General features: G+C 40.2%; 1 protein-coding gene across 2 annotated transcripts in view; it reads right to left on the bottom strand.

Annotated features, from left to right (window-relative positions):
* Positions 1–23809, bottom strand: part of si:dkey-234i14.2 (heterogeneous nuclear ribonucleoprotein C) — a 34322-nt gene extending 10513 nt beyond the window's left edge. Inside the window, exons 1-2 of one of the 2 annotated variants that reach the window (XM_051380539.1) lie at positions 23594–23809; positions 17990–18065 (exon numbers count right to left, since the gene is read on the bottom strand). In XM_051380539.1, the coding sequence (XP_051236499.1) occupies positions 17990–18065; positions 23594–23615 (98 nt within the window). In that variant the 5' untranslated portion in view covers positions 23616–23809. The remainder of the gene's footprint in view (positions 1–17989; positions 18066–23593) is intronic. The other variant, XM_051380538.1, reaches the window with a different exon arrangement.
* Between the last annotated feature and the right edge of the window lie 3507 nt (positions 23810–27316).

Below are 27316 nucleotides of genomic sequence, written 5' to 3'. Positions count from 1 at the left end.
CACATCAACATTTTCACATGTAAATTGTACAGGTCCTACATCAGTGAGTTGTTATTTAGCCACTGAATGTTGAATAATACATATTTGGTTATTCATTTTGTAATTATGATCACGTTGTTCAAAATGTCACTGTAGTACAGTAACAATATGGCACAAATATGATTTAGTGACAATAAATCTGTGACAGGTAGGCACAACCCATTTAGACTGTAATTAGCAGCCAAGTGCCTGGGTCACTGTGTGTGTGTGTGTGTGTGTGTGTGTGTGTGTGTGTGTGTGTGTGTGTGTGTGTGTGTTTTTAGCTGTGCTTGTGTGTGTGTGTGTGTGTGTGTGTGTGTGTTTTTAGCTGTGCTTGTGTGTGTGTGTGTGTGTGTGTGTGTGTGTGTGTATGTATGAGAAAGAGAGAGAGAGAGACACACACACACACACACACACACACACACACACACACACACACACACACACACACACACACACACACACACACACACACACACACACACACACACACACACACACACACACACACACACACACACACACACACAGATGGACAGCAGGGTCACTAAAGGCTAATTAATTTCTTTTCATAATTTCTCAAGTGCCAAAGCAATCCATTAGACATGGCTGGCTATAAATCATCTCAGCCTCATGGTTCCTGTGTGTGCATGTGTGTATCAGAGACAGAGAGAGTGTGTGTATGTGCTTATGTGTGTGTATTAGGCAAAGACGGGTTTCTTTATGTGAACAAAGCATCACAGAGATTTCCCCCCACATGCACACTCAATACCCACCGTAGGCAGAAAACCATCAGTTTCACAGCAAAATCTATGGCAGAACTTCAAAGGTGTATGTGTGTGTGAGAGAGAGTGTATGAGATGAATTATTAGAGATGTAGTCCAATTGGCTTAGAGCCTTGACAGATGCAATTTAAATCTCACTGACAATGAATCAAAGTGACATTTTATGTGAGATTCTTGTTTTGTTGATTGTGGTGACATCTTCGGTGATAAATAATCACTGCTGTAGTCTTTTGTCCTGCACTTCTTTACAATCAATTCACAACACTGTCAACAGTTCTTTGTAGTTCTTTGTTTAGTTATCAGGCTGGACAGTTAAAAAATACTGAAGTTAATACAAATATATACAAATTACAGTACAAATAATGTCAGTTTTGTCTAATCTATAGAGATGGTGAAAATCTATAAACATGCCATAAACAGCACCTCGCTACCACCACTGACAATAATGTAGTCTTGACATAATATGATAATTCCTTACAGTATAACATTATTAAACCAACGTAGATATAAAAAGCAGCAGCTAACCTGAGTAGATTGCAGCTAAAAATAACAAACATCTGGTCCACATGACGAGCCACACCAGTATTCATCTTTAAATGTCTTTAAAAGGTTTTTCCCTTTGCAGTAGCTAATGACAAATTAATCTTTTTCTACATGTACATTATGTTCCTACAAATTAGGTGCGCACTGACATATACACACACAGATACTGTAGTCACACAATCCATGCGGCAGTGTCTGCAATAAACTAAAATTTCCTAGAATTAATTAAATGGAATAACAATTTGATATCATTCGTCATGCATAGTACAAAGATTTGTAAAGCACGCTTGTAGCAGGAAAAGAAGGAATTAGTTCCAGCTACTTAATTTGAACACCTATTATGCACTCTCTCTCCTTCAAAAAATGGGGATGGTCATTGGTTTACATTTGCATTTACAATTAGATGACAGACTGTTTAATGACTTGTCTTGTGCTCCTTTGAAAACACAGAAGGCAGGACAGAGTGCAGGTTTAGATAAATATGACAGAATCCAATACTGAACGATTAAGGATGGTCTTAAAAACAAAAGAGGGGTGATCTTTATGTGGGTTTGCAGATTATTTGTGTGTGCTAAGAGTAAAAGTCTTTCCTAAATCAGTTCTGCAGGGTTTCAGAAGCAACAGCCAGCCTGATCCTCGTCAGTGAAAGTGTCAGGGGATTGTTACAACACAGACCTTTTGTAACACAGCACTGCTGCATGTGCTAACTGTACTAGCTGCTGCCACTAGCTAGTTAGCGGTCCTGTTAGCGGACTGTACCCGTACTTTGAGCTCGAGGCACAAATGAGCACCAGAGTGGGGGCGATTGGGCAACGGAGCCGGGCTCAGCAGCCTCCCAGTAATTCCAGCCGAGACTGAACACAGGCGATATACAGCTGCTCCGACCAGGACTATGACTCCAGGGACTATGAAGACACAAGTTTTATTTCAACTAGTCGACTAACGGCTTGAAGTAACTAATGTTAGTATACTCCCTTATAATATATTGTGGCTTCCACATCTCACCTGTTGGCACACACTTACAAGCAAATGAAGTTAGATGGTGAGTGCAGTTGTGTCTACAACTGGTTACATGCCCCCCAATGTGAATACGAAGTTGCTGTGTTCATGGTGTTGCTGTTACCAACAGTGGAGCTGCTGAAATCTGCCCTTAAATATCCAAACCCTTTTTATACTGTCAATTGTCTAAACTCATAAATGCACTCCTGTTTTTCCAATGTAAAGCAAAAAACAGATCAGCTGCAGAAATAATACTTGCAAGAAAAAAGAGTGAGAATCAACATCAGACCTTGGAGATTGCCCCCTTTCTTTTGCTTTTTACATCCCTTAAATCCTGTCTGAATGTTTTCACACATATTAACAAACTTGTTCAGTCATGCTTTCTCCTGTTAAGAAATAATTCTAGGATGAGACATATTCCCTCCTTTAAAGTGCTGAGAAATTAATCCATGCTTTTGTGCCTTCACGCTTAGATTACTGTAATTCTCTATATGCTTGCCTCAGCCAAGGAGCTGCAGCTCTGGTCAAAACACTGCAGCTCATCTCCTAACAAAGAGAAAGCACAGGGAGCACATAACTCCAATGTTGGCCCACCTCCATTACCTACCAGTGGAGTTTAAAATTAAATACAAAACTGGCAATTACCTATCAAGTAATACTACAGGGTGAAGCACCCGAGTACATTTCTGAATTGTTTGAGCTTGTGTTCAAATGTTGCAACTTTTAAGACAGCCTGTACTTAACCAGTTTACCACTCATATGAGAGCATCCAAATTAATTTCTATTGCTTCTTTTTTTTTCAGATGATGCATTCCCTGTCTTGTTTATTTTTCCTGTAATTAATCTATTTTTTTCTATTCTTTTGTATTTGTTACAACTGCCACCCTCACTTTAGAAGAAGCACTGTACAATTTGTTTTGAAAGGTACTATAGAAATAAATAGTTATTACTCACTTACCTACTCAGAACAAATAGTACATTCATTTTCTAATGAGCATATAGAAGCCAAAGAATCATGCATCTGAGACAAAAGTAAACAAATCATACTCAGATGAAGGTCTAGTGCTAAAACTGTACTCCTAGTGAATATGATCTAAAAGTTATATCAAAGTTCAGTCAGAGTGTCCAGAAACCTTCCTCATCTTTATTCAACAAACATTTATTTCAAGCAGCAAACACATATAGGGAGCAGGAGGATAAGTGAGAGAGATGCTAATAGGTTGGAAGATAGAAAAATGTGGAGGATTGGACTGAATAACCGACAGAAGGAGACGTTTGCTGGTTACGAGCCTTTCTACGTTCCCTCTAAGTTTCATTAAGTCCCAGCAGTGACTCCCAGAGCTCCATATCTTTTGTGATGGAAACGCAAAGGTCAAAAGAGGTTGTTACATTGTATAAGTCAAATGCCCTAGAGAAGACCAATTCACATTGAATAACCAGACTTGAAATCTTTCTGCAATGACATTACAAAAGGTGAACAGGAAGTGTCAAGGGCAGCTAACAGTTACTCTTTGTCCGGATTAAAGGGCTAATGTGTAGGAGAGGTGGCATCTAGCAGTGTAGAGGCAGATAGCAACCAACTGAATAACTGCTCACTTTCTAAGCGTGTGGGAGAACTACGATGTCCATGAAACTTGCCAAAGGCCCTATTTAGAGTGTTTGGTTTATCCGTTCTGGGCTACTGTAGAAACATGGTGGTTCAACATGGAGTACTCCATGGAAGGCAACCGGCGACGCCTATAGCTATAAGCAGCTCATTTTAAGGTAATGAAAACACAACAATTCCTATATTCAGGTGATTATACACTAATGAAAACATAACTATGAATCAGGGCTGCCACATGGTCAAGAAAACTGTTAGTCAGCTAGAAGAGTCTTAGCACTTTTCATTAGTCGATTCTTCACTTCTTCAATATTGTGATCTGACCTGTGCTACACATACGGTCATATTTTTACTTGCACAGTTATTAAGTATAATATGTAGAAAAAATAATTAAAATAATAATAAACTGTATTTTGTTGTTCAATTTGAAAGACTTTTCATCAGAAGTATTTCCCCTGGCCTTGTTAATATCTTACAACTCCGCTACAAACAAAGGATGCATTTACTAGTCAACATGACCTCCTATCCAGTAAAATATGAAAAATAAACATAAAAAAGCAGAATAATCAAGAGAGAACATATTTGAATACAACCCACACCTAAACAGACAAACTGACAACAGCATGAAGTAAAGAAGAAATGAGATTACTGTGGGTAAAAAGTGCGCAGTGGGATTTTTCTTGTTGCCACACTAAAAAATGAGAAAACTACATTTGTCTTCATGGATTGAGAATTAGGAGAGAGAGACAGAGAGGGAAGGAGAAGAAAGAGAGACCACGGGATGTTAAGGGTGAGTATGATCAAGATGAGAGCAGAGAAGCTTTGATGGGGTAGGAGGGGGAGATGAAGGGAGTGCTGGCAGCTCATTCTCCTTCTCAGATGCTCTCTAAGGACAGACTCTGAGCTAATCTACTCCTTCTTTTCCTTTCATTTAATCACTGTTGCTGGTATTCTCTCCATTTTACTCTCATTCACAATTTCTAACCTCCAAATCTTTCTTGTTTTTTTATAAAATGCACAAGTGATAATTACGACAACCAACCCTGTTTATTATTTAATATGTATTCATATAAAATTTGAATGCTGCAGAAAAGATGACAATCACTTATAATTATCAATTTCATATTAGCCACATACACAAATTCTCTCCGGTTGGAGTTTCACTCACACAAAGACATACTGTCAATCATATGTGTCAACTCTCAGGGACATTTCTCTACTGTGGTAACTACACTTGGCCTTTACCATTGGAAAAAGGAATAAATATGGCAAATCAATTTATGGCAATATTGAATTTATTTGATTCTTGTAATGAAGTTTCTTGATTTTTCAATGGTACATTGTATGGGATTCCCACCTGGTTATTTGATCTATTAAGGATTTCTCTAATGAATTATCATGATATACATTGGTATTATAAAATAAAATTTTAACCATATTTCCAACCCCTTACCATAGACGCATAAGTCAGTTTTTGCAACTCGTCCCGAGGGAGAATTAATGTTTGACAAAGAGCATCTTTATTATTTCTCGAGAACCCACTTGAACATGCAGTGATCACACACTCTGCTGCCTTAATTAATGACGTGTGCAGGATAGCAGCCGATCAATAACACATCACCATGTAATCTGCTCCTTGACATCCATTACTGCTTGGCCCACTGGTCTGCATCATTTGGATGTACATGTACTGTATGTACAGAGGGATGGTGATATACAGCTACAGACCCCAAGCATGAGAGGTACTGGAGTAATGGTATCTCAAGGAGCTCATAAATTTATATCCTACATGCATCAAAGTTAAATTATAGTTTGAGTGCAATTTATTCAGCCTGAGAAATAGAGGTACATAGATAAGGGTCATCCTTCCTCACTTTAGTTTAAGTAGCCCTGACTGGCTGACAGCCCTTTAGGTTTGATTGCAGCTGTCAGAAAGAGGAGCACAAGAGCAGTGCATTGATAGAGAGGAGCTGGGGAGTTCTGCTGCATCAATAAGGCATTGAACAGGAGCCAGGACTGGAGATGGAGCGTAACAGGCAGGACATATCAGACAACAGGCACGCATCAGGGAACAGGAGACTCAAGTCCCAGTGTCCCATAGGAATTGGTTTTCTTCTTTGGTCCTGTGCTCTATTTGTCCATCAGAAGGCATCCCTCTTTTTCCCCTCATAGGTGTACTCATCAGAGGTAAACTAACACTGAAATGGCAGGAAGAGGCAGTGCCACCTCGCCAAAGCTTTTAAACAAGAGTGGATAAAGTGGAGAGGACAGGGAAGGTGAGGAAAGACAAGTGGAGCATTTGTTAAAGAGACACGTAGGACTGGGACAGAGGAATGAGTCAGATTCCCCTACAGCTGTTCGGGTGTGGACATTCCTGACTGATACAGTAGGATCAGCCATGGCAGGGATGAGGCGTGGTGCAGCATTGTGTGGTTACCGTTTGATTAGCTGACCAGCCAAAGAATGTCACAGTTGGAAATAATGATCGTGTCTCATGAATCAGCCTGTGTTTTTAGCATCATTACCAGCAAACAGTGATGGAAAACTAACAGTGACATTGTCACAAAAGTCTATTTAACACAACTACGTAAGTCATAAGAGACCGTGTAGCTAAAGGTTTTCCCACCAGGGACAGAAGACAGTGGCACTGCAGTCTGTAACCATTAAACCTTAATGTCACCATTTGCAGCAAGGTTTTGGTCACACACCAACTAAAGAGGTTCAAAAGACTGAGCAGAAGCTCTACAACAACACTTATCAGTGAGAGGAAACACAGTGATGTTGCAAATACAGTATGGAGGAAGACAAAAGGCACAGGAGAGGAGAGGACAGGAGAGGAGAGGAGCTCACTGTAAATGGCTCTGGACTGTCTAAACAAAAGATTAACATAATCTGCCTTTCAAATCAGACGATGTTACAGGTGTTTACTGTGATTAAAAGCCCAAAGAGCTTTTAAATTAATTGCTCATTTAGCACCCTTGTAGGACAGGATGTGAATAAATGAATAATACTGTACACATCAGACTTATATAATTCAGATTTTGTGTGGCCTCTGTTTGTTTGTTATAGAAATATAAAGCAAGTATACAGTATAATCTATATCCGTGTGTGTGTGAATATGCTGCAGTGATTGTGCATGCAGAGTCTGCATGCACATTATGTGGGTGTAGGTACATCTGCACACCATAAATATGTGCATATGTAGATAGTTGTTGGTTTAGCTCGACGTGTATGTGCTGCAGAAACATGCTCCCCTCAGTAGCCTCGACAATGTGGTCTAATCCTCCTGGAGGCAGTGTTTGGAGTGGGATAAGTCCTATTCTTCTGCATGACTTGAAAGCATCTGCACACAACTCAACACATAACAAAATGAGCAAATGATGCTACTTTAATTTTTTTTTTTTTTTTTTTTTTTTTTTTTTTTTTACTAAAAGGTCTTTTCAATTAAAGCTTGTTGTTAGAGTTCACAAAGGAGTGTGAGATAATTGGAAACAAGGACTGGTTAACATGTCATCTGCCTGTTAGTAATGCAGTGCATGTAGTGCTTTGTATATATGTGTGGCTTCTCTCCAGGAGGGCCAACTGCTTTAGCTCGCTGCCATTCATCAAAAGCTCAGGGTCTCGCTGGGAGCAGTAATTGGAAATTTCAGAGTTCAGGATATTTAGTGCTAATTAGCAGCTTTACGCAGCAGTAAGGTGACAAGTGACATCCAGGGCGCTCACAGAGACCCCTCCCCTCCACCCATTACCCATAAAGAGCACAAGAAACACAGATATCAAGACACTTCCTCTAACAGGGGCGACTATCCCCGTCACAACCAACTTACGCAAAGTTAAAAGGTTACCCGAGGCTGCCTGGAGTAATTAATCCTTCCAGCCTTTTCAACTCTGTCAAGCCCCTGCACGGTTTTCGTGTCGTGAACTATGCTGTTGTCCTGAAATTATTGAAGAATTAAAAGCTAAAAGTCATTTCAGCTCAACTGCATGAAGGGCAAAGCAGCATGGGAACACCAAGCTAAAATTAACTTCTTTGCTCGAAACCAAAAGGAAAGTAAAAAAGACAAGACACTGTCACAAAGATATACGAAAGCTCTGAGTGTGAGTGTGTGTGTGTGTGAGTAGCTGTGTCTAGTTAGACTATGTCATCCAGCCACAGAGCCAACAAATCCAGTTCTCTCCACGGACAGCAAGAGAGGATCTGAACATTTAGGGGATATGTAGGGCAAATAATAAGCTGCCATTCAGAAAGGCTCTCGCGAGTGCCGTTTGTGGTTTTAACTGTGATCGACAGGACTGACATTTACTGAGTCAGCCTCAGACTGGAGTCTGCGATTCTCACTGGACAAAACTTTAACCTCAGCTAACATTAGCTATGCTAAGTCAACAACCTCCCTGTATCTGCCTCACTGTTATTAGGATAGAGATCGAAAGAGGCGGAGAAATCAAAAGCGAAGAGACAGAGATGTGTTAAAGGAGGGATGAAAAGTGTACGACTTTAAGAAATTGTGTTTGTACAGCTCAGACAAAAGCTAAGTGGGCTGCAAATGCAGAAAGAGAGCCATTAGCAGAGGTTTAAGGAGATCCAAAAGTAATGCAGCAGAACTAAATGCTCACATAGACTATGTCCCGAGTTTTTGGAGGATATGATAGAAACCTTCACAGATAGTGAATGTGATAATGTGTACACAATTAGTGCTTGTGCGCTCACATTTTTTGAGGGCCAGTTAGACTTTCAGGCTGTCTGGACTATATGTTAATCAGCTTCACAGTTTGGTCAGAGATAACAGTGTGTTTTGTTAGTGGTGGCTAATGTAGCCACAAGCAGAAATGAGGAGTGGGCTACAGAGGTCTGGTAAGTTCTCACTGGCATGGCTTACTGGGACACTTGATTCAACCAAACTGTTGTTAATGAAATTTGTTTCAACTGTGCTTTCTCTGCTACAGCGAAGTGAAAATGTCAGCTGTAAAAAGGTCTATGAATTTAGTCAACAAAGGAAGCTCTACATAATGATAAAACACCAGGATACAGGCAAGTGTGTGAGTGGAGTATTTGAAGGGCATTTATCAGTAGGTAACACAGGTTAGACTGAAAGAATAAATGGAGTGTAAAGCTGCAGGGAGTTGACTCTGAGGTGTGTGTGTGTGTGTGTGTGTGTGTGTGTGTGTGCGTGCATGTGCGTGCATGTGTATGTCTCTCATGGAGGCCAAATGTCCAAAAAAGGTCTGGCTTGTTTTTGCTAAGGCATTAATTAGCATAAGCACTGTGGCAGAGGAAGATTAAGCCACAACAGAGCCTCCATTAAATGATCTGTCTTTAAATCAGCTATCTTTGTATCGTGGCAGTTGATTCTGGGGAGTTCCCATTAACAGTATATAATTAATGGACAGAGCTTTCGGGTCTGTGAAGTGAAGCCAATGCAGAAGTGTATTAAACCTGTATTCTTATGGCCAGCAGGAGGCAGCTCCAAGGGCTACAAAAAGAGTTCCCTCCTGAGTTTATGGTCTCAATTGCTAGTTTCACGTCTTCATCCATACAATATGATGTTCATTATGTAAATCATGGACCCATGTAGAGTAAAACAGAAGATAAAGCAGGGAATGCTACAGGGTGTGGCTACCTTGTGATTGACAAGTCATTCTCAGTGAGTCCGTCCAGCTCACCGCATGAAACTCTCAGTCAACAGTCAAACTGACAGTGTTGATCAAAATGAATCAAGATTATGTTGCTGCGTTTTTCTATGTCTTGCCTGAAATCTTTGCAGAAACATATTTTAGTCTACTGTTTAGCTGTAATACACGGAAGTGTGAGACCATGGAAGTACAGGTGAGTCAAAACCAAGCGCAGCCAATGAGTGCAGTTCAATTTGCAGTGCGTCAACACTACTGGCTGCAAAAAAAAAAAAAAAAAAAACACATGGCTACGGTCATAATGTCAAGACATTGGGCATTTTAACATGGGCCCTTTTAGAGAGGATTTCTTTAGCCAGCCTCAAGTGGTTGTTTGAGGAACTGCAGTTTATGTTATTTACATTAGCTTTATCACTGAGGTTGTCGCCCAGTGATTATAGACTAATGTAAATATTGTTATGAATATTACATGTCATTTCTAGATCCTATTTAATGTTACACACTGAACCTTTTAGAGATTTGTTTGCACACTGGAAGAAACAATTTATATTAAATTCACTAAATGCTTTTATGAACATTTTTAGTGTGACTACCATTAGAGTTATCATGTCGAGCAGTTTTTGTTTGTTTATTAAAGAACTACAAGATGTCGTATAAATGATGCATCCCAGTGCGTCTAAAATCAGAGGTGTTTGACCGGATGAGGACCCCGAGAAGAAATTGTTCGCAAGCAAGATAAAGATTTATTTTAACTTCTGAAGCATGCATCCAATTATTTCTTTATTTTTTAAGTCTTACAAACATCACAATCCCATGCAGTTCATTCATTCATTCACACATTCACCTGCTGCAATGGAAATCCAGACCTTCAATCAAATCATCTAATCAAGTAAGTTCAATATTGTGGATGTTAAAAGAAGCGCGTTGTGAAATCAAGTCCATCCCTGTAAGACCTCCCGGAGGCTTTATTGTAATATCGAAAAGCCATAACAGTGAGTTGATGCAAACATATGTGTGGGCTTGGTTATTTCACTGCAGTCCTGAGGGTCCCTGGAGTAACTGATATGTAATTAAATGTACTGTAATATCCCTTGGGAGCATGCAGCCACTTGAACCCATACAGTCACACTTTTGTATATACTCACACTCATATTCACTCCCTCTATTCACCCTGCTAACCCCCATTACCCCTCTGTGCTGACAGGGAGCTTTTCCAGTCCAGGCCACAGAAAAGGCTCTCCTGCTGTCTCCCAAATGCTGACATGCTCAAAGACACCTCTCCCCTCTTCACTCTTCACTCCTTTTTTCATTGCAATCCCTCAGTCTCTTATTGTCCGTATTGCTCTCCTCGCCCTATCTCTGTGTCATTCTGCAGCTCTATGTCATCAAAATTAACTTTGAGTTAGTTTTCTGTGTGTTCCAGTCTCTGGTGGTGCTCCGTAAAGTTGCTGTCAGCTTCTATCTGGTGATCCGAGCAGCAATGAAAAGTGAGAAAAAGCACTGAGAAGTCCACATTCCCTTAGAAATAAAAATGGGAACACTGGTCACCAGACGGTAATAACAGCACACTGGAGTCTACAGAAGTTACCAAATATCAGCAGACAGTTTATTGGCTCATAACTTTAGGGGTACACACGTTCATTGTGCTTTGAAGCTGTGGCATGTGTGTGAAGAGTTCCTACACTCCTGGACTGGATTTCCTCCAGTGTTTCCAAAGAAAATGTGTGGTGAAAGTCACTTTTGAAAAATTGTTTATATGGTTTTACTTTTTACTGGGCCTGGAGAGGCAGGTTGCTCCCCTAAGCTGACTGACCGTCTAAATGCAAGCTGGTATTGATTGTCCTTCCTCAGGCCTTTTACACAGCCTTGCTGAGGACACATTAAATGTGTTATAAGTCATTAAGAGCTCCAGGCCTCAAATCTCACCTGTCTAACTTAAAATATATTGACATATTGTGCTCTGACAAACTTTTTATTTTTTGACGTAGCCTCTGGGAGTGTGCTGATGCCTGCGTATGTGTGTGTGTTAATGTGCTGTGTCTATGCACAGTATACCCTCTCTGTACTGTGCTAAACACGGGGGAGCATGTGTCAGTGTGTGGTTGTGTTGGGTACACGCAGAGACATTGAATCTGTGTGTGCTTGTGATTGTGCGTGTGTGTGTGTGTGTACAGGGAGAAGGCTCGTCCTCTTGCTGCCCTGGGGGCTCAGAGCCCATTTCCTGTTGTGCAGTGTGATAAGTTTCCCTGTCAGATCCTCCCAGCACCACTATATTTCTGATAAGCTCCACTGCTAGTTTTCCCGACCTCTGGCACAGAGATCAATTTGAGATTGATTCAGAATGCCCTGCTGGGCCGAGCTGGAAGATCAATTTGAGATGGATTGTTCACGCCAGGGGGCCAATGACACGCAGTGCAGTGCTCACTTGCTTTCCCTCCTTTGCTTTCTTCACCCCTCACTCTCCCTGACTGTTGTTATTTCTTTCTCTCTCCGCATTTTTCTCTCCCATCAACTCCTCTCTCTTTCAATTGTTTCACACTTGTCCTCTGTGCTCTTGTTAGTGTGTATTACACCCTGTGTGCCTTTCACCCTTTTGCATCAATCCTTATTCATGCCTCCTTTTCTCCCTCTTCCACCTGCTTCCCTTACTTTTCTCCTCCCAGCATTGAGGAGGCAGTAGGGATAGAGATGACTTCATTAGCAGAGGGACCAACTCCTGTAGAGTGATAAGCCTGCAGGACAGAAGAGATAATTCATCTGGCTTCGTATTGCAACCAGGGACAGAATATATGGATATAAACCAAATACACACACTAAAACTATTTTTATTTTCTCAGTTATGTGATCATGGTCATTCTTGCCATCATGCCCTGAGCTATTGGTGTCATCACTACTGACTCATGACCTTTTTGCACAGAACATCATGTCTACAGAATCTATATCACTCTCTCCTTCCTCTCTTACTACCGCTCTCTCTATCCACCCATCTCCTATCTTCAGTTGTCCTCTGCTGTCTTGAAGGCTTTGGCAGTAGCCCTGAAACCAGCAGATGCACTCTCCTCCCTTCTCTGCACAGGGTGACCTTTTCCCCAGCAGTACATCCACCTCTGACTGCACTGACCTTTACCTACAGTACAGCCCCCGTCATCTCTCCCAGGAGTGGACTGCACAACGTCTGTGCATCCATGCAGAGAGAAAGCCAACAAAGGACAGAGGGAAAAAGCTGGACGGAAAAAACGAGAATGGCAGTTACACTGTAAAATTGATGCTGAAGTGGAAGGGGAAGGTACAGTAGGCAAAAAACTGACACCTTGGCTAAACACTTTGAAGTGTTAATAGCTCTTCCAAATGGCCACACTCAAAGGCAGAGTGAAAAGCCTGCCATCAGGGAGAGGCAGGTGATCAGGAAATACAGGAAAGTCGATCCAGGCGAGCCCAAAACTTTTTTGGCCGACAACAGTCCAGATTGCATTGATTTGAACAGGAACTTGCATGTCTGTGGCCGCCTGCAAACAGCCACAACATCTGCAAAGCTGAAGGTATATGTGGCACTGAGAGACATCATGTTTGAAGATTTCTACATTTTCACTGGAGTTGATTTTGATGGACCACAGTCCTGGACCACGGTTGGATATCACTGCTCAGTTTCTCAAGCTTTCATTCACAATAAATAATATTTTTTTGATACCACACACAAAATCTTGCTGCACTGAGCTGTGAGTGAGCTATGATCTTAAACATCACTGACCATAAACAGCTTTGAAGTTTGTTCCACCGTTGCTCAGAAGACCTCACGCGGTGTCTGACAATGCAACAACATCAACAACACCACTAGTCTATATGAAAACTCCGACACTTAGGTCTAGAACTCTCTCCACACTTCATTTAACTTCATTTTACCAAGGTGCAGACATAAGCAAAAGGGTCTCGCTATTTGTGAGGAGAAACAAAATGGTGAGACATTCATCACTGTGATCTGGAGAAGTGCTTTTAAATGTACAACAAATGAACAACACAAACCAAAGTCATGGTGCAATAGGGGATTTTTCTATCTGTATTTTGCCTTGTTTTCCTCTGTTAGTTGATTTTCAACAACAAGCTTTTTCTTCCCATTAACAATAAACAGATATGAGTTATTATCAGTGACAGTGACTCCTGTGCATTATGCAACCCCCTCTCTTTAAATAATGTTTAGAGCTGTCATTTTGTAAGAGATGATCAGCATGTTGTGTGTACAGATTTAGCTGTGGGTGGGTGTCATAACAGCTGGCAGTCAGCTGTGTTGAGACAATCAGAGTGATGTCACAGAAATAGGTTGCTCATAAAAATGGGTGAACTTTAACACTGCTTTCTTGACTGCAGATTGCTTCCATTTGCCCTTTGCTTTTTCACTGCTTGTGGTGGTTTTAGAGATGTCAGCCAGCCAAGCCTCAGGCTGGATACACATATACAATCTGACAAAATATGTGCAAAGTGTTGCACAGGAACAAGTGAGATGAAGAAAGATGTGACTAAAAATACTCTCTCAGTAAAAAACAGCTTTATTCTCAAAACAGCCATATAAAAACCCTGAAGGATAATTCTAGTGTATTACAACCTATGTCTTAATTTTTATTAGTTTTTTGTCATTATTTCAGTTATGGTAACATTACACTATCAGTGTCATGGATGTCTATGACGCTGACTGCTGACACGGTCAAACGACTATTTTTTTAAACTTCAGAAACATGCTGCATTTATTGGACATTTGTCAAAAACACTTTGCAAGGAAGTCCTCAGTTACACTTCCCTTTCCCCATAAACATTTGTAAGTCTCCTTTTTACATTGACAGTCATAGTGCACTCTTGCGATCTCTACAAAAAGTTAAATTAAATAAAATAACACACAAAAGATAAGCCATAGAAAAACAATTTGTGCTCTCAAATTTTAGTGCACTGCCACAACATTTGAAATTACCTGTTACTGTTACGCGTTACCTGTTCCAACGAAAACAATGTGACTGACTCATGTGCAGTGGATGCTGTGGGGGAGGGAAGGGAATACGCATGTGCGAAATACGCAGACTGTGGCTTGAGGGATGCAGCCCCTGAATTGGGACACAGCTTTTTTCTATACAACGTTGCACAACAGAAAATCAAAAGAAAATCGTTTTCCCCCAAAATCGTAATCATGATCAAATTTCGATTGAGTAGCCTTACCTATATGATTGTCTGACTAATCTTCTTACCTTACATTATCAGAATTCTTTTTAGTAATGTTAAAAAATTACAGGTCTCAGCTATAAACACAGCGTGTAGTGTTACCATAACCAACAAAAATGGTCAAAAAAAAAGACACAAGTTGTAATAAACAAGAATAATCTTTTAACTAGCCCTAGCCGACTTATGTGAACCATTTCCTGTCACCCTCTCATTCATCTAAATAATATCTGCCATCAGATTAGCTTTTAAGTTACAGTTGTACATCATCACCTGCTGATCAACTGGTGACTGCAAAGTTCATAACCTGATGCCTCCACCTCTCCTGCCCCTGTTAGCCTCTTTGAGCCTATATAACAGATGGGTCTGCTGCATCGTTTCCATCCTAACTCAAACTCCTCTATGACCAGCCCTTCTGATAATTAAAACCAATGAGAGAATATTAAAAGAACGAAGCGCATGGAGAAAGCAGACAAAAATACCACAGACCAGATGCTCAGTACACTCTGCCCTCTTCACTGAGATGCAAAATGGAGCAGATAATAAAATGAGCACTGTAATGACCTGAACACAGGCAGGACATGTATACTGTGGAGGCTACAACCACGCAGACACAAACATCAGTGCTAGAGGATATGTTAATCCATACAGCTATTTAAGTCATTAGATAATTGCACACACACACACACACACACACACACACACACACACACACACACACACACACACACACACACACACACACACACACACACACACACACACACACACACACACACACACACACACACACACACACACACACACACACACACACACACACACACACACACACACACACCCACCTCTGGGGCCCTTCGCCTGGCACCTGAGCTCTTTATATAGGCCCCACAGTACATTGAGCTTTTGTAGTAGTGCACTGGAGCACACAGAGGCCATGGCTGCAGCAACAGCAGCATCTGGGTTGTGAAACGCTTGCCACTCTCTCTACCCCATCCCTCCACCCACAGCTGGGGCTCGCCAAGCTAGCGGGGATCTGTGACAGTCAGAAAGCATGGACGATAACTGATGATAAAACCTTTATGTTGCCAGGGTCGCTCTGAAGCAAATGGCCTTGGGGGAGACATATGTGAGAGTTTCAGTGGGAGAAGAGTAAGAAGAGGAAAAGAAGCACGCCAGCTATTACATTTCGACTATATTAAAACACGTCAAATAAAACCTTTTATTGGGTTTAACTGTAGAAAGAAGGCAAACATTTATTTTTTGAGCTTGATAATCCAACTTCCTAGCAATAATAACAGTTCAGAAATGCTGGCAACCAGCACGGTGTTGCATGAGCAGATTACATTGCTTTAACTTCTTAGACATGTTGGAAAGTTTGCTCACAAAATAATCTAGGCCACAGGCAGTACTGTTTGTTGGCCAGCTCTGTGAGAACAGTGGGAGGAGGAGGGGGGGGACGGGGCACACGCTGCCAGCAGCACAGAGCAGGATTATTGGAGTCTGGACAGAGAGATTTTTGGTGGCTGTCTCGCCATGATTTACATTTGTAACTTTAGCTGTATTGTAGTTTCTGTTTCTGGGAAATGATCAAGATTGGCTTGTTTTATAATTCATTCTCAAGAACTCAAAATCTATAAAGTGCTGTGCAGGGAAAATGACAAGAAATAAATCATGGCTGTACGCAAGTTTTGTTCTTTTTTGAGTGTCAACACAGGTTCTCGGGTTGGTTTATTCGACTGGATGTGTCCATAAACGGCCACAGAAAGCCAACTTGGTCTGCTTTGAGTCCATGTCAACTCTGTGAAAAATCAGGCCTGGGCTGTATCATGAGGATAGCTCAGGTGTTTTCCGTTTGAGGTTACTAATTTTGTGTGCGAGCGTGTGTGTGTGTGTGTGTTGTATGACTAACCTCATTAATGCATGGCCACACGCTGTTGAATATCTACATGACGCAATGGGCAAATAACGTGCGGAGGTTTAAGGTTGAAGCAGAGATGGTCAGAGGGAGTGGAGGAGGGCAGAGAGCCGGATTAACTGTTTTGAAAGACATGCTGGGGACATAATCCATACTGCAATATTTATACCTCTACTATTGTATGAAACCAGCAGAGGGCCAGGAAATTGAGCTGTCAGGAATAGACTAATATCAGTATTTATTGTGGAGCTGGAAACATATGTGGAGTCCCAGTTATGCAGAAGAGAGAATAATAATGAGATTTGCTGATTAGACTCAGGACAAACACAATCTGCATTAGTATTATTACATCTGTTAATACTCATTTCCTGTTCTTGTCTGTACCAATTTTGCATTTTGTCCTAGGGGTGAATGTCCTGCAAAGTATTTCAGTATATCCAGTTGCTTTAATGTGACTCTCTCCTCTCACTATCTACATTGTCAGCAGAAAGCCTTGCCGTGCTTGTACTGGTGCAACTATTCACAACAATTTCCTTATTTATTGTTTTTACATCCTAGAAACGTATAAAATTATAAATATTGACATCTTTGCAATAATGGTTTCTCCTTTCTCTTTTCTGATTAAGTGTCTTGCTTTTTGTTTCCCCATCTATTGGTGTATGCACTTCAGAAGGACACTGAAATGCACTGTCACAGTCGCTGTGGTAAGAACGAAGATATGCAAAACTACTCAAACTTCACACACCAGGGTACTCTCTGTGGTTTATGCTCATTAGAGGAGCTCAAGCCTACATAGCTGCAGCTAGAGTTAGAGATGCAGTTCAAGGAGAGAGTTGGAGGTAAGAGTAATGAAGGCATAAATGAATTTAAACAAGCCCACACACACTGTCATCTCTCCACTGCCCTCCGTTCCCTTCACCAGCTATCTAAGCACACAGTTAATGTTAGTGTACCTCTGTACTGTATTGAACAGCCAGCAATGAACAGTAATAAGCTCAAATCATATGTGTGCACTACATCAACAGATCAAAACATTGATTGATGGAGATAGCACCTCTGGCCAAAATCAATAGCAGCTTACATACACAGCTGGTTTGAAACTAATAACGAATAATGCTGCATTGATTGCAACACTGAGGTGCAACTATTGAGCTACAGATAAAGGGCTGCAGCAAATAATAGAGTGCATGATTATCTCTCAGTGTGTGGGGGTGGGAGTGGTGTGTGTGTGTGTGTGTGTGTGTGTGTGTGTGTGTGTGTGTGTGTGTTTGGGGGGTGGGGGATATTCGTACTCACCCGTAAGTGGTGTTGCTGGCCCTCTTACTCGCTGCCCTGGAGCGGCTGGACTTCAACTCTCCACTCATGCTCATGTCTGCACGGAAAGCAACCAATTAATTTTGTACTGATACCGTAAAAAGAGCGTCACAACACGGCAGGGGTACAAAGCACATGTAAGAGTGTTCAGAGTTCTGATGAACTAACCTGCTAACCCTGTACTGTGTCTGGTCATGTTTATCCTACACCCAAGTTTACTCTTTATTTTAGCTAAATTTAACTTCATCTGTTGTCGTCGTCATCATTTAACATGATAATGACTAAAGGGCCAGGTAAGGCTGACAGTGGTTCACATGCATCTATCACTCTCTGTTGATTGCTTCTGTCACTCCAGGCCAGCTGTTCACCTCCATTTTTGCCTCCCGTCTGTAAGCGTACATCAGAAACATCTCAAAAGCGAAAACCCCATCTCTGTCTGTCTGTCTGTCTGTCCTGCAAACACCTCTTACACACACCTCCATGTTCTAATGGGCTAATTAACCACGAGCCATCTTGATTACAGAAAATGCCAACAGCTCACTGCTCGTGTTGGTCGAGGCTCAGCAGTGATTTACCAAAGGTGAGTGTAAAAGAGAGTGAAAAAGTGAAGGAGTAAAAAGAGGAGGAGAGGAGAGGAGGCCAGTCTGACATGGACAGATGGGTGGTGAATGGAGTGTGACTGGGCCAGCTGCACATACACTCACACAGCGTGACTGTCAAATGGCTGGAAGCTACAATTAATTTAGTATGGGTTTGAATGTGTGAAAAGAAATTTAGACACGTGTATGTGCCTTTACCTCCCACAGCAGAGATAATTTTCTGACAGTTTATTGTCATACAGTGACCTGCTGGATGGCTTTTCTGCAGCCAACAGTGTCTCTGCTGGAGAGGAACTGGGCCCTGCTGCTGAAACATTAACTATTGCATTGCCTGAGCCATGCATGCATTCAGGAATATAGACAAAAATAAATACAAGGATTGTTTTAAATACCTCAAAACGCATTAAAGTGGCAATATCGGGGGGAATAATATTAGAATTTCAAAAGATATAGGATTGCCCTGAGATCTACATGATAGGCAATTCTTTTTATACGCCACTGTAGTATTTTCATGTAACATTAACTACGTCTTCCTCCACTACAATGACAAAAAATTGACACCTCATGAGAATGGATTATGTGTATTAGAAACAAATTTGTAAAACCATACTGGACAATTCCTCATCTATGCAGACTGCAGCTGAAGTCATTGTATGGCAGAGGGAAAGAAAATTGAGTTTTATGATGTGCAACATGGCAGCTGTATGATTGACTGCATGAAGGAGCCATTACACAGGAAGAGAGTAGAGGTTGCTGCTGAGCACAGTTGTCTCGCACGACAGGAGCAAAACCTCAGGTGGTAATCAGACTGCTATTTGGTAAACAAAATCCTATACGGTACAATTAGCCTCTGCAGTGCGCGTGCACACACACACACACACACACACATATATTTTGTTAAATGTAAGATTGCAGCTTTTAAGCTGTAAATTGCTATTTGTGATAATTTTATTTGTTAAACTTTACAAAAAAAAAAACTTTGCTTTTTTAAATTTTTGCGTATCAATATTAACAATAATAATCAGTCTTTTTCCTCCCTTTGTTTTTTTGCTCTTGGTTCTCCCTGTTACTTGGCTAAATGCAGAGGCCTATATAAATACCACTTATGGCACATGTCTTCACTGATAACCCACATTATGCTCAGTAATCGTGAGCTGTGGCAGTGATGAGTGTGATGATAATGGCTGTTGTTGTTGTAATGCAATTATACATTATTCTCTTACTGCTATCCATATTGGTATGCACTTTACTTTAACCCATTCTATTTACTATTTAGAAGCTCTATATAAACAATTGATACATTATTTATAACATACTATAATACAGTTGAATGCAAGTTTAAGGACACTTTTAAATGTGCAATATTTGTCGAAAAGACTTCTCTAGAAGTAATATTTTACATTACTATACCTGTGCTTCACTATATTGTCATCCATTATCTGTTTTACAGCAGCTTTCACTTATGGGTGCCCACAGGGGGAGTGATAATTGCTGACAAATACATTCATAAACACATCTGCTTACAACTGCATTATAGTGCCTTATAAACCAAAAACAAATCTTTTGTTTCTAATTGGTGCCTTTTAAAAAAAATGAAATAATTAAATATGATTTTTATCTTTTCGTATTAGAATTTTGACTGACTGCAACAATTTTAATGAATCATAAAAATTAAAAAAACATAAATAAATCATTAAAAACGTATGATAGTACAGCTATATTATGACTATTGAAGTGGCTCAGGCTTTTTAACCTTTGCACATTGTTTCATCTCAGTTGACTATGAAACTATAAAAAATGACAGCACTAGTATAGTATTTGGAGTAGCACATGGAGAACTGATTCCTGATTTCTGAAAGATTATAAAGTAATTCCAGTGGTTGGATTTCCTCTTCATTACATAACATAGACATTTGGGTGCATCAAATACAGTAATTGTACATTATATTGGATAACACAAAATAGCCTGTATGGTGATAGTATCATTATCATGGGTGGCATGTCCTAATAACACTGTATCCTGCGTCTTGATTCTCATTACAGACCGGCTAAAAAAACAAAACAAACAGTATACAGCATGTTTGTAAAAAAAGGAGCAAAGGGCACCAGAGGACACATCAAGGTCACACACAATCAGCCGTAATGAGTTATAAAGCCTCAGCCTCTGCAGTGGTCTACAGTCTGTCACTGTGCTTTGTATCAACGGATGTCAGGCTGAGTGCCAGACTTTCACTTTATACTAAGCCAAAGAGAGAGCCGGCTTAATCACACGACCTGGAAACAAAATAACACACCAACAACGCGGGAAAAGCTCTTCTTGTTCTAAATTATTCTGAATCTCCACAGGAGGCAGGAGAGGGGTGAGCACTTCAAATGGCTGGATGGCCTTTGAAGACCCCAGTCAGTCAGCCTCCACCCTCCTTAAGTGTCCTTGAATTCATCACCAGCTCCAGGAGAGCTAAACCTGTGCTTTCACCTCATGTATATAGACGTATAAAGACGTATAAAGACAACTTCTGTTTAACATTACTTCTTCTAACTAAGCTTCAGGTGATTCAATTAAAATTTTATTTGTATAGCGCCAACTCATAACAAAAGGTTATTCACGAAACTTAGACCGTCTAGACCCTACTCCATTCAAAATTCATGTATGCAACCGTAAACCTCAAGAATCAAACATTTAGACAGTCAGGGACTCTGCAGAAAGATTCATGCACAACATGCGTTTCATATTCACAGACCTGTTTGACAAGTAGTCTCATCATCTGCACAACACCCCCCCATTTAATTCTTGCTGTTTGGAACAACACCAACATAATTGGCCTTGAAAATAGCTAACATAATAGTGTGTAGAAAATATAATTTCCTACTGTATGTTCTATTAATCTGTGCACTTTGAAGTCTCTGATGTGTGGGAGAAGGGATAACAACATGATCAGATAAAAAAACATCACTGAATTTTCCGGCTTCTATCATCCTTTTCTTTCTTCCGTGTCTGTGATTTTTCCTGCAATGGGCTGAACCACATCCTTACATATTTTAGATATTTTTCAATTAATGTCTAAATCAAACAACTATTGTTTAGTTTAGAACACAACACAAATGCTCGAGATGATGACTGACACAAATATTTTTAGTGGTGTGTCAATCTAAGAAAACAGTGTTTTGTAATCTTGCTCACACATTTTTCTTTTCTCAAATATTCCACCGAAAGAGACAATCACTGTGACTAGAAAACCAGGACCACTTAATTGATTTCACTTTAACTGGCTCTGGTAGATTCAAGAAACTAATTCATACCATGGTGAAAAATATACTTTTTTTCCCTGTATTGTACATTTCCCTTTATTATTGCCACTCTTGCAGCCTAATTGAAAATGACATTGCTAAAAGCGACGAGCTTTTCTTATCTTAGCTCAGAACAAAATTGTCAAGATAAAACGCTATTTGCTATAAAGCAGCAGAGAGACACATGAGGGCAGAATGACTTCATGCGCTTGACACATTTCTCCACCTGAGTTTGTTCCACTCTTCAAACGTGTTTTGTCAGTCGTATTTTGCTTTAAACTTCCAATTAATTAGATCACCTGCACGCTTTGTTGTCACACTTTCTCTTCGTATCCTGTTGTGTATTTTGCTGATGTTTAAAAGATTTCCTAGATCAAGAGGCCCTTTTCTGCTTGTTTTCACTTTAATACGCACACAGATTTTTAGCCCTCACTTGCCACAAAGTTTATTAATCAGGCCACAGTCTGGCACCCTACATATGAAGAGAGGGTAGTTTGTCAAATGTGGATCTAAAAGCACAGCATGCGTGCCTCTTGCTGACAGGCTCTGCACTCTGTCACGCTGCCTCTTCTCCATTTCCTGCACTGCAACTGACCTCAGGTCAGACATAGAGCCAGGCAAGCAGCAATCACAGAGCTTTAGTTTCCACTCTCGGGGCTAAATGCAGCGTAATCACAGGCATCACAACATTAAACATGGATCATAGCACTATAGCAGATGAAGAAAGCGAAGCAGACAGAAAAGACAGCAAAGTTTAATATGAGTAGATGGCATGTTGAGAGGGATGATGGTGTGTGCCAAAATGAAAGACTGGATTTATACACCACAAAGGAGCTGAATGAAAGCCCTCGTACTACAGTGAAGGAGATACTGTAGTACCACGACTATACATGGGTCATGGGACTGAGACAGCCTGAGACTGTAGTTTCACTGTAACGTTAGAGCCTTTCAGTCTGTATTGAACTCTTGTGAAGCCTTTACTTTCCCAGCAGACATGTACTGCAGCTGTGTGAGTGCTGTTTCTGAACTAGTGTGGAAGTTGTGAGGAGGTGTAGCTGCTCTGCCTGTGTGTCTGTAAAAGTGCCCTGATTAGGAATTGTTCACAAAAGAGATGCACTGCTCATTCTACAGCTGAAGATAAATAAAATAAAAATGTGTGCTTTAGTTCACCAGAGAGCAGGACTACAACAACATAATCTAGCCTCAAACCTTTCCGCCTCACAAGCCTTTATGCCCAGAGAGCAAGTTCTGACCTTGCCAATGTGAGGCAGGTTGAGCTTTGATGCAACTAAAACAAAACACACACACACAAAAAAAAAACACCCAGCTCCTATTGCATCACAATGTTTACATCATAAACCTTGAAACATCCCACCCTTTTTTCCAAACCACTATCTGACCGGATCAACGTGCAGGTACGGAGAAAGACAGGAAAGAAAAAGAAAAACAGCCATGAGGCAAAAGTGAGAGGGAACCTGGGATTCAGGATGAAGTGTACAGACGGGTAAATACCGGCTGAGTGTATCAACAGAAATGTTTGTAGAGGGAAAGGCAGAGGATGGGAGGGGGGAGCAAAAAAAAAGAGAGGCACAGTGGAAAATACTGTCTTTCGGAAACACAGGGCTGTGTGCAAACACCCACCAACACATGCATGAACACACACACAAAGACACAAAGGGATAAACCCCGGGATACTCACATCTTGGGCTAAACAGGGTCATATCAGGGATGCCAAACACCCGGGAGAACCAGAGAACAGAGCCTAGTCGAAGGTTTCTTTGCTTCTCTCCTGCAAACTTACTCTTTCTCACGTCCTCGATCTTGCTGTGTGTTTGTGTGTGTGTGTGAGAGAGAGAGAGAGAGAGAGAGAGGGTGAGTGCGTATTCAGGCTGCTGTGATACTACTGAGTCAGTAACAAACCAGCTAGAGAAGCACCAATGGGATGTACCAACTGTTTGCGTTCGGCGGGGGTGGACAGGGGCGCAGTGGGCTGTTCCATTAGCAGAAGAACTGGCAGGAGGACTGGATGAGTGTGCAGCTGGTTTCCCCTCAGCAACAGGAGCTTGGCTGGAACTCAGGGCTTACAAATTCCAGCCGGGCGAAGACGAAGCTGCCGGAGGGTGTGCAAATGTGTGTGTGTGTGTGTGTGTGTGTGTGTGTGTTAATACTTAGGTCAAAGAGCAGGAACCTGAAGAAACAGCTGTGCATTTGCTTTACTTTACACTGACTCTCTAATAGACTAAACCCTCACACAAACAGACTAAAAGATACATGTGCACACTTACAGGAGGATGCAGAGGAGACCTGGTGTGTTTTATGAGAATCATTTATGTGTTTGTTTATCTTAAAGAGAGGCATTTTAGGAATAATAAACACGCTGTGGACATGAACACACACACACACACACTGAAGAAAGAAGCACACACAGTGCCCAGTGTGATTATGTAAAACAGGAGGGATTAACAGTGAGTACAACATTTGCTGTCTCACTATATTTGATGAACTAATAAGCAATTATAAATTGGAAATGCTCAGACAAACAATGACTTAATCTCTACACTAAACCTGAACCATATTGAACAGGTGAGCTACATGCAAACAGAAACTGAGGCTTTTAATAAATCTCCAGTAGTATAATTATTATTAAATATCACAACATTATTTCCATCACTGAGATTTTGATTAAAATTGATGCCACAACTGAAAACACAGAATCACTTTTTACATACTGCAAACTGTGCATGCCGTCTAATCGTTGTTCCATTTTTGTTGTGCGGTAGCTGGAGAGAGAATACACCTGAGGGTGTTTAATCTTTCTGGCTCCCGAGGAGAGGCTTTCATGTGGGTTTAATTAGCTCCTTTAACAACCAACACAGGGTAAGACTGGCTGTAAGCCAAACTTTAATCTTAGTCAACTCTAAAATGATTATTACCTCTTTTCACACTACACTTAACCCAGGCACAGTTGCATTATTAAACTGTTAACCCTTGGATAACTGTGCTCTCAGTATTGTGACAAGGAGCTAAATTAGCCCTGGGCTATCAGTCTGTAAGGCATTAAAGCAATTAGAATCATGTGAAGAGACGAGTGTCTGTTTTATTATAAAATATAAAGAATATTGTAATTTTAATGCTGATGGGTCAAATTACATTCAGCAGTTGTTTTTTTTGTATGTTTCTATATAAACTGTAAGTCAATATCAAAATATTTTAACCCAGATTAACAAATCCATTAGGGCATATTAGCATACAGTAATGAAAACATGGCATGTTTGTGTAAAAAGATAATTTACTGCATGGGTATTCCCTTACACACAGGTTGTAACGAAGCCCCCGAATGCCTGCGTGGATGCAGCCTTCTCAGCTCAGATGTATTTGGTCAGCATTGCTCTTTGATATAATATCTAATACAGGGAACAAGAACATGAGGATAAAATGATAGTAGGCTTTTCTTATGAGCAGTCACTGAATGAGGGTGAACATTTGTGGTTATATGTCTGAAGTCTTATTTTAAGAATAATGTATATTGCGTAAATTAATTGATTTAATTCATTAATTCTAAAGTAATTTTATTTAATATTTACAACCAAAACATAGCTGACCGAAATGCATCTGTACTATTGGTGAAAGTTGCCAGCAAAAAGCAATTACGTTGAAGAAGGTGAACAAAAACACAACTATCTATATTTTTAAAAAAAGTATCCATGCTGCATATAAATCTATAACCTTTGATGGTCTACTCTAAGGTCCTAACAAGAAATGCTGAAGATGCCATGCAGTCGTGTCACAACAGCCCATCATTGATGTATTGTGAGAGTGCCAAGATGATGCCACATTCATTTCGATTAAAGTTGATCACACAGTGTATATCACTGCTTTATAAAGTGAGCTGGATGTAGCATGCTACACTGTAAAACCAAACAGCGTATCTTACTAAAAGAAGTAAGTTTACATAACTCAAATCTCCAAAGAAATTGGAGTCACTCATTCCCATGAATTTAACCTAACTCAAAAATTAATTGTTGAAGTAATAACTCAGTTGGTTTGAGTGCACTTAAATTTGTGCAGTATTTTAAGTATTGTTGATATAATTCCAATTTGTTCCATTAACTAATTTTCTTTAAGTTGGCTTTATACCATTACACAAATCTAAGTGCCACAGTACTATTATGCTATATAGTTTGGGATTTTTTGTTTTTATTACAGTGCATAATTTAACACATGTGCCGAAGTATACATCCAAATAATTCTCAATGATGCCTTAAGAGTAAAGATTTAATGCTAGTCACATCACAATATGTAGGCTATTGTTAATAACTTAATCACAGCAGTAATAATTTGATTAGTTGATCCACAGAAAATTACTTGGCAAACACTGAAATAATTGATTTATTGTCTAACATTTTCAAATAAAAATTACGATCAGTTCATGTTTCCAGATTGTCTAATGTAGCCTAAAGATTTGTTGATTTTTTGAATAGGTAATTGGAATAATTTGGGGTTTCACACATTTTTCTTTTGGAGGGGGGCGTTGTACTGTTTTTAACACAATTAAGTAATTGTTGCTGACTTAAACTTTATTATCTTAGATTATTGTATTTTGTATTAATTTTGAGGGAACAGCCGACTGAACACCATGTTAGAGAGAGAATAACCATGAAAATATTTTAGCTAATTCACATTTACATGTAAGGTCTCAGGGATTAAAAAGTGAAGCTGACAAGAGAAGGAGTAATAATAAAGCCATGTACAGAAACAAAAAAAACGAGCTTACTGCCTTTGACAAACTTAATTTTACTTTACTGCACTTTGACAGGTATAAATCATGTGGAAATGCAAACTGTTTGTTTTTTCTAGTGCCTTTAAAGTGTAGTTATTAAGACATTACAGACTCTACCATGGTCAGTATTCCACAGTTTCACCTTTACCTTGCCTGTATAACAGCTGCATATGTACATTTAGTACTTTTAATTCACTGAACACTGATTATTACCTTACTGGACACTGAACAACGTATTTCAAAAGGTAATGTCTAGCTTTAAGCTAACAAGCTGCTGCCCGTAGCTTTGTATTTACTGTACAGACATCAGAGTGGTATCAGTCATGTCACCTAACTCAACAAAATCCTTCACAGCTCCTTGTGTTTTATGTTACAGGTCTCCCTAATACTGTGTAAATGGAAACAACTGATGTCAATGCAGAGAGGCTTATTTTACCCTCTCGTCCTGAGACTGTAAATGCCCTCATATTTGAGGTGAGAAATAAGTTGAATCTGGCCTATGACTTTCGACTTCAGTTTCAAGACCCAGACCTACCATCCAAGGCAGCAATTAAGATAGTTTTAGATAGTATAGTATTAGGTATTAAGATTTGTTGAGTCAGATCTGAGATCGACCAGCACAGATGACACAGTGTTGATGTC

This window comes from Dicentrarchus labrax, unplaced genomic scaffold (assembly GCF_905237075.1).
Source record: "Dicentrarchus labrax unplaced genomic scaffold, dlabrax2021, whole genome shotgun sequence".
Taxonomy (NCBI): domain Eukaryota; kingdom Metazoa; phylum Chordata; class Actinopteri; family Moronidae; genus Dicentrarchus; species Dicentrarchus labrax.
This window is presented reverse-complemented; position numbering and strand designations above follow the sequence as displayed.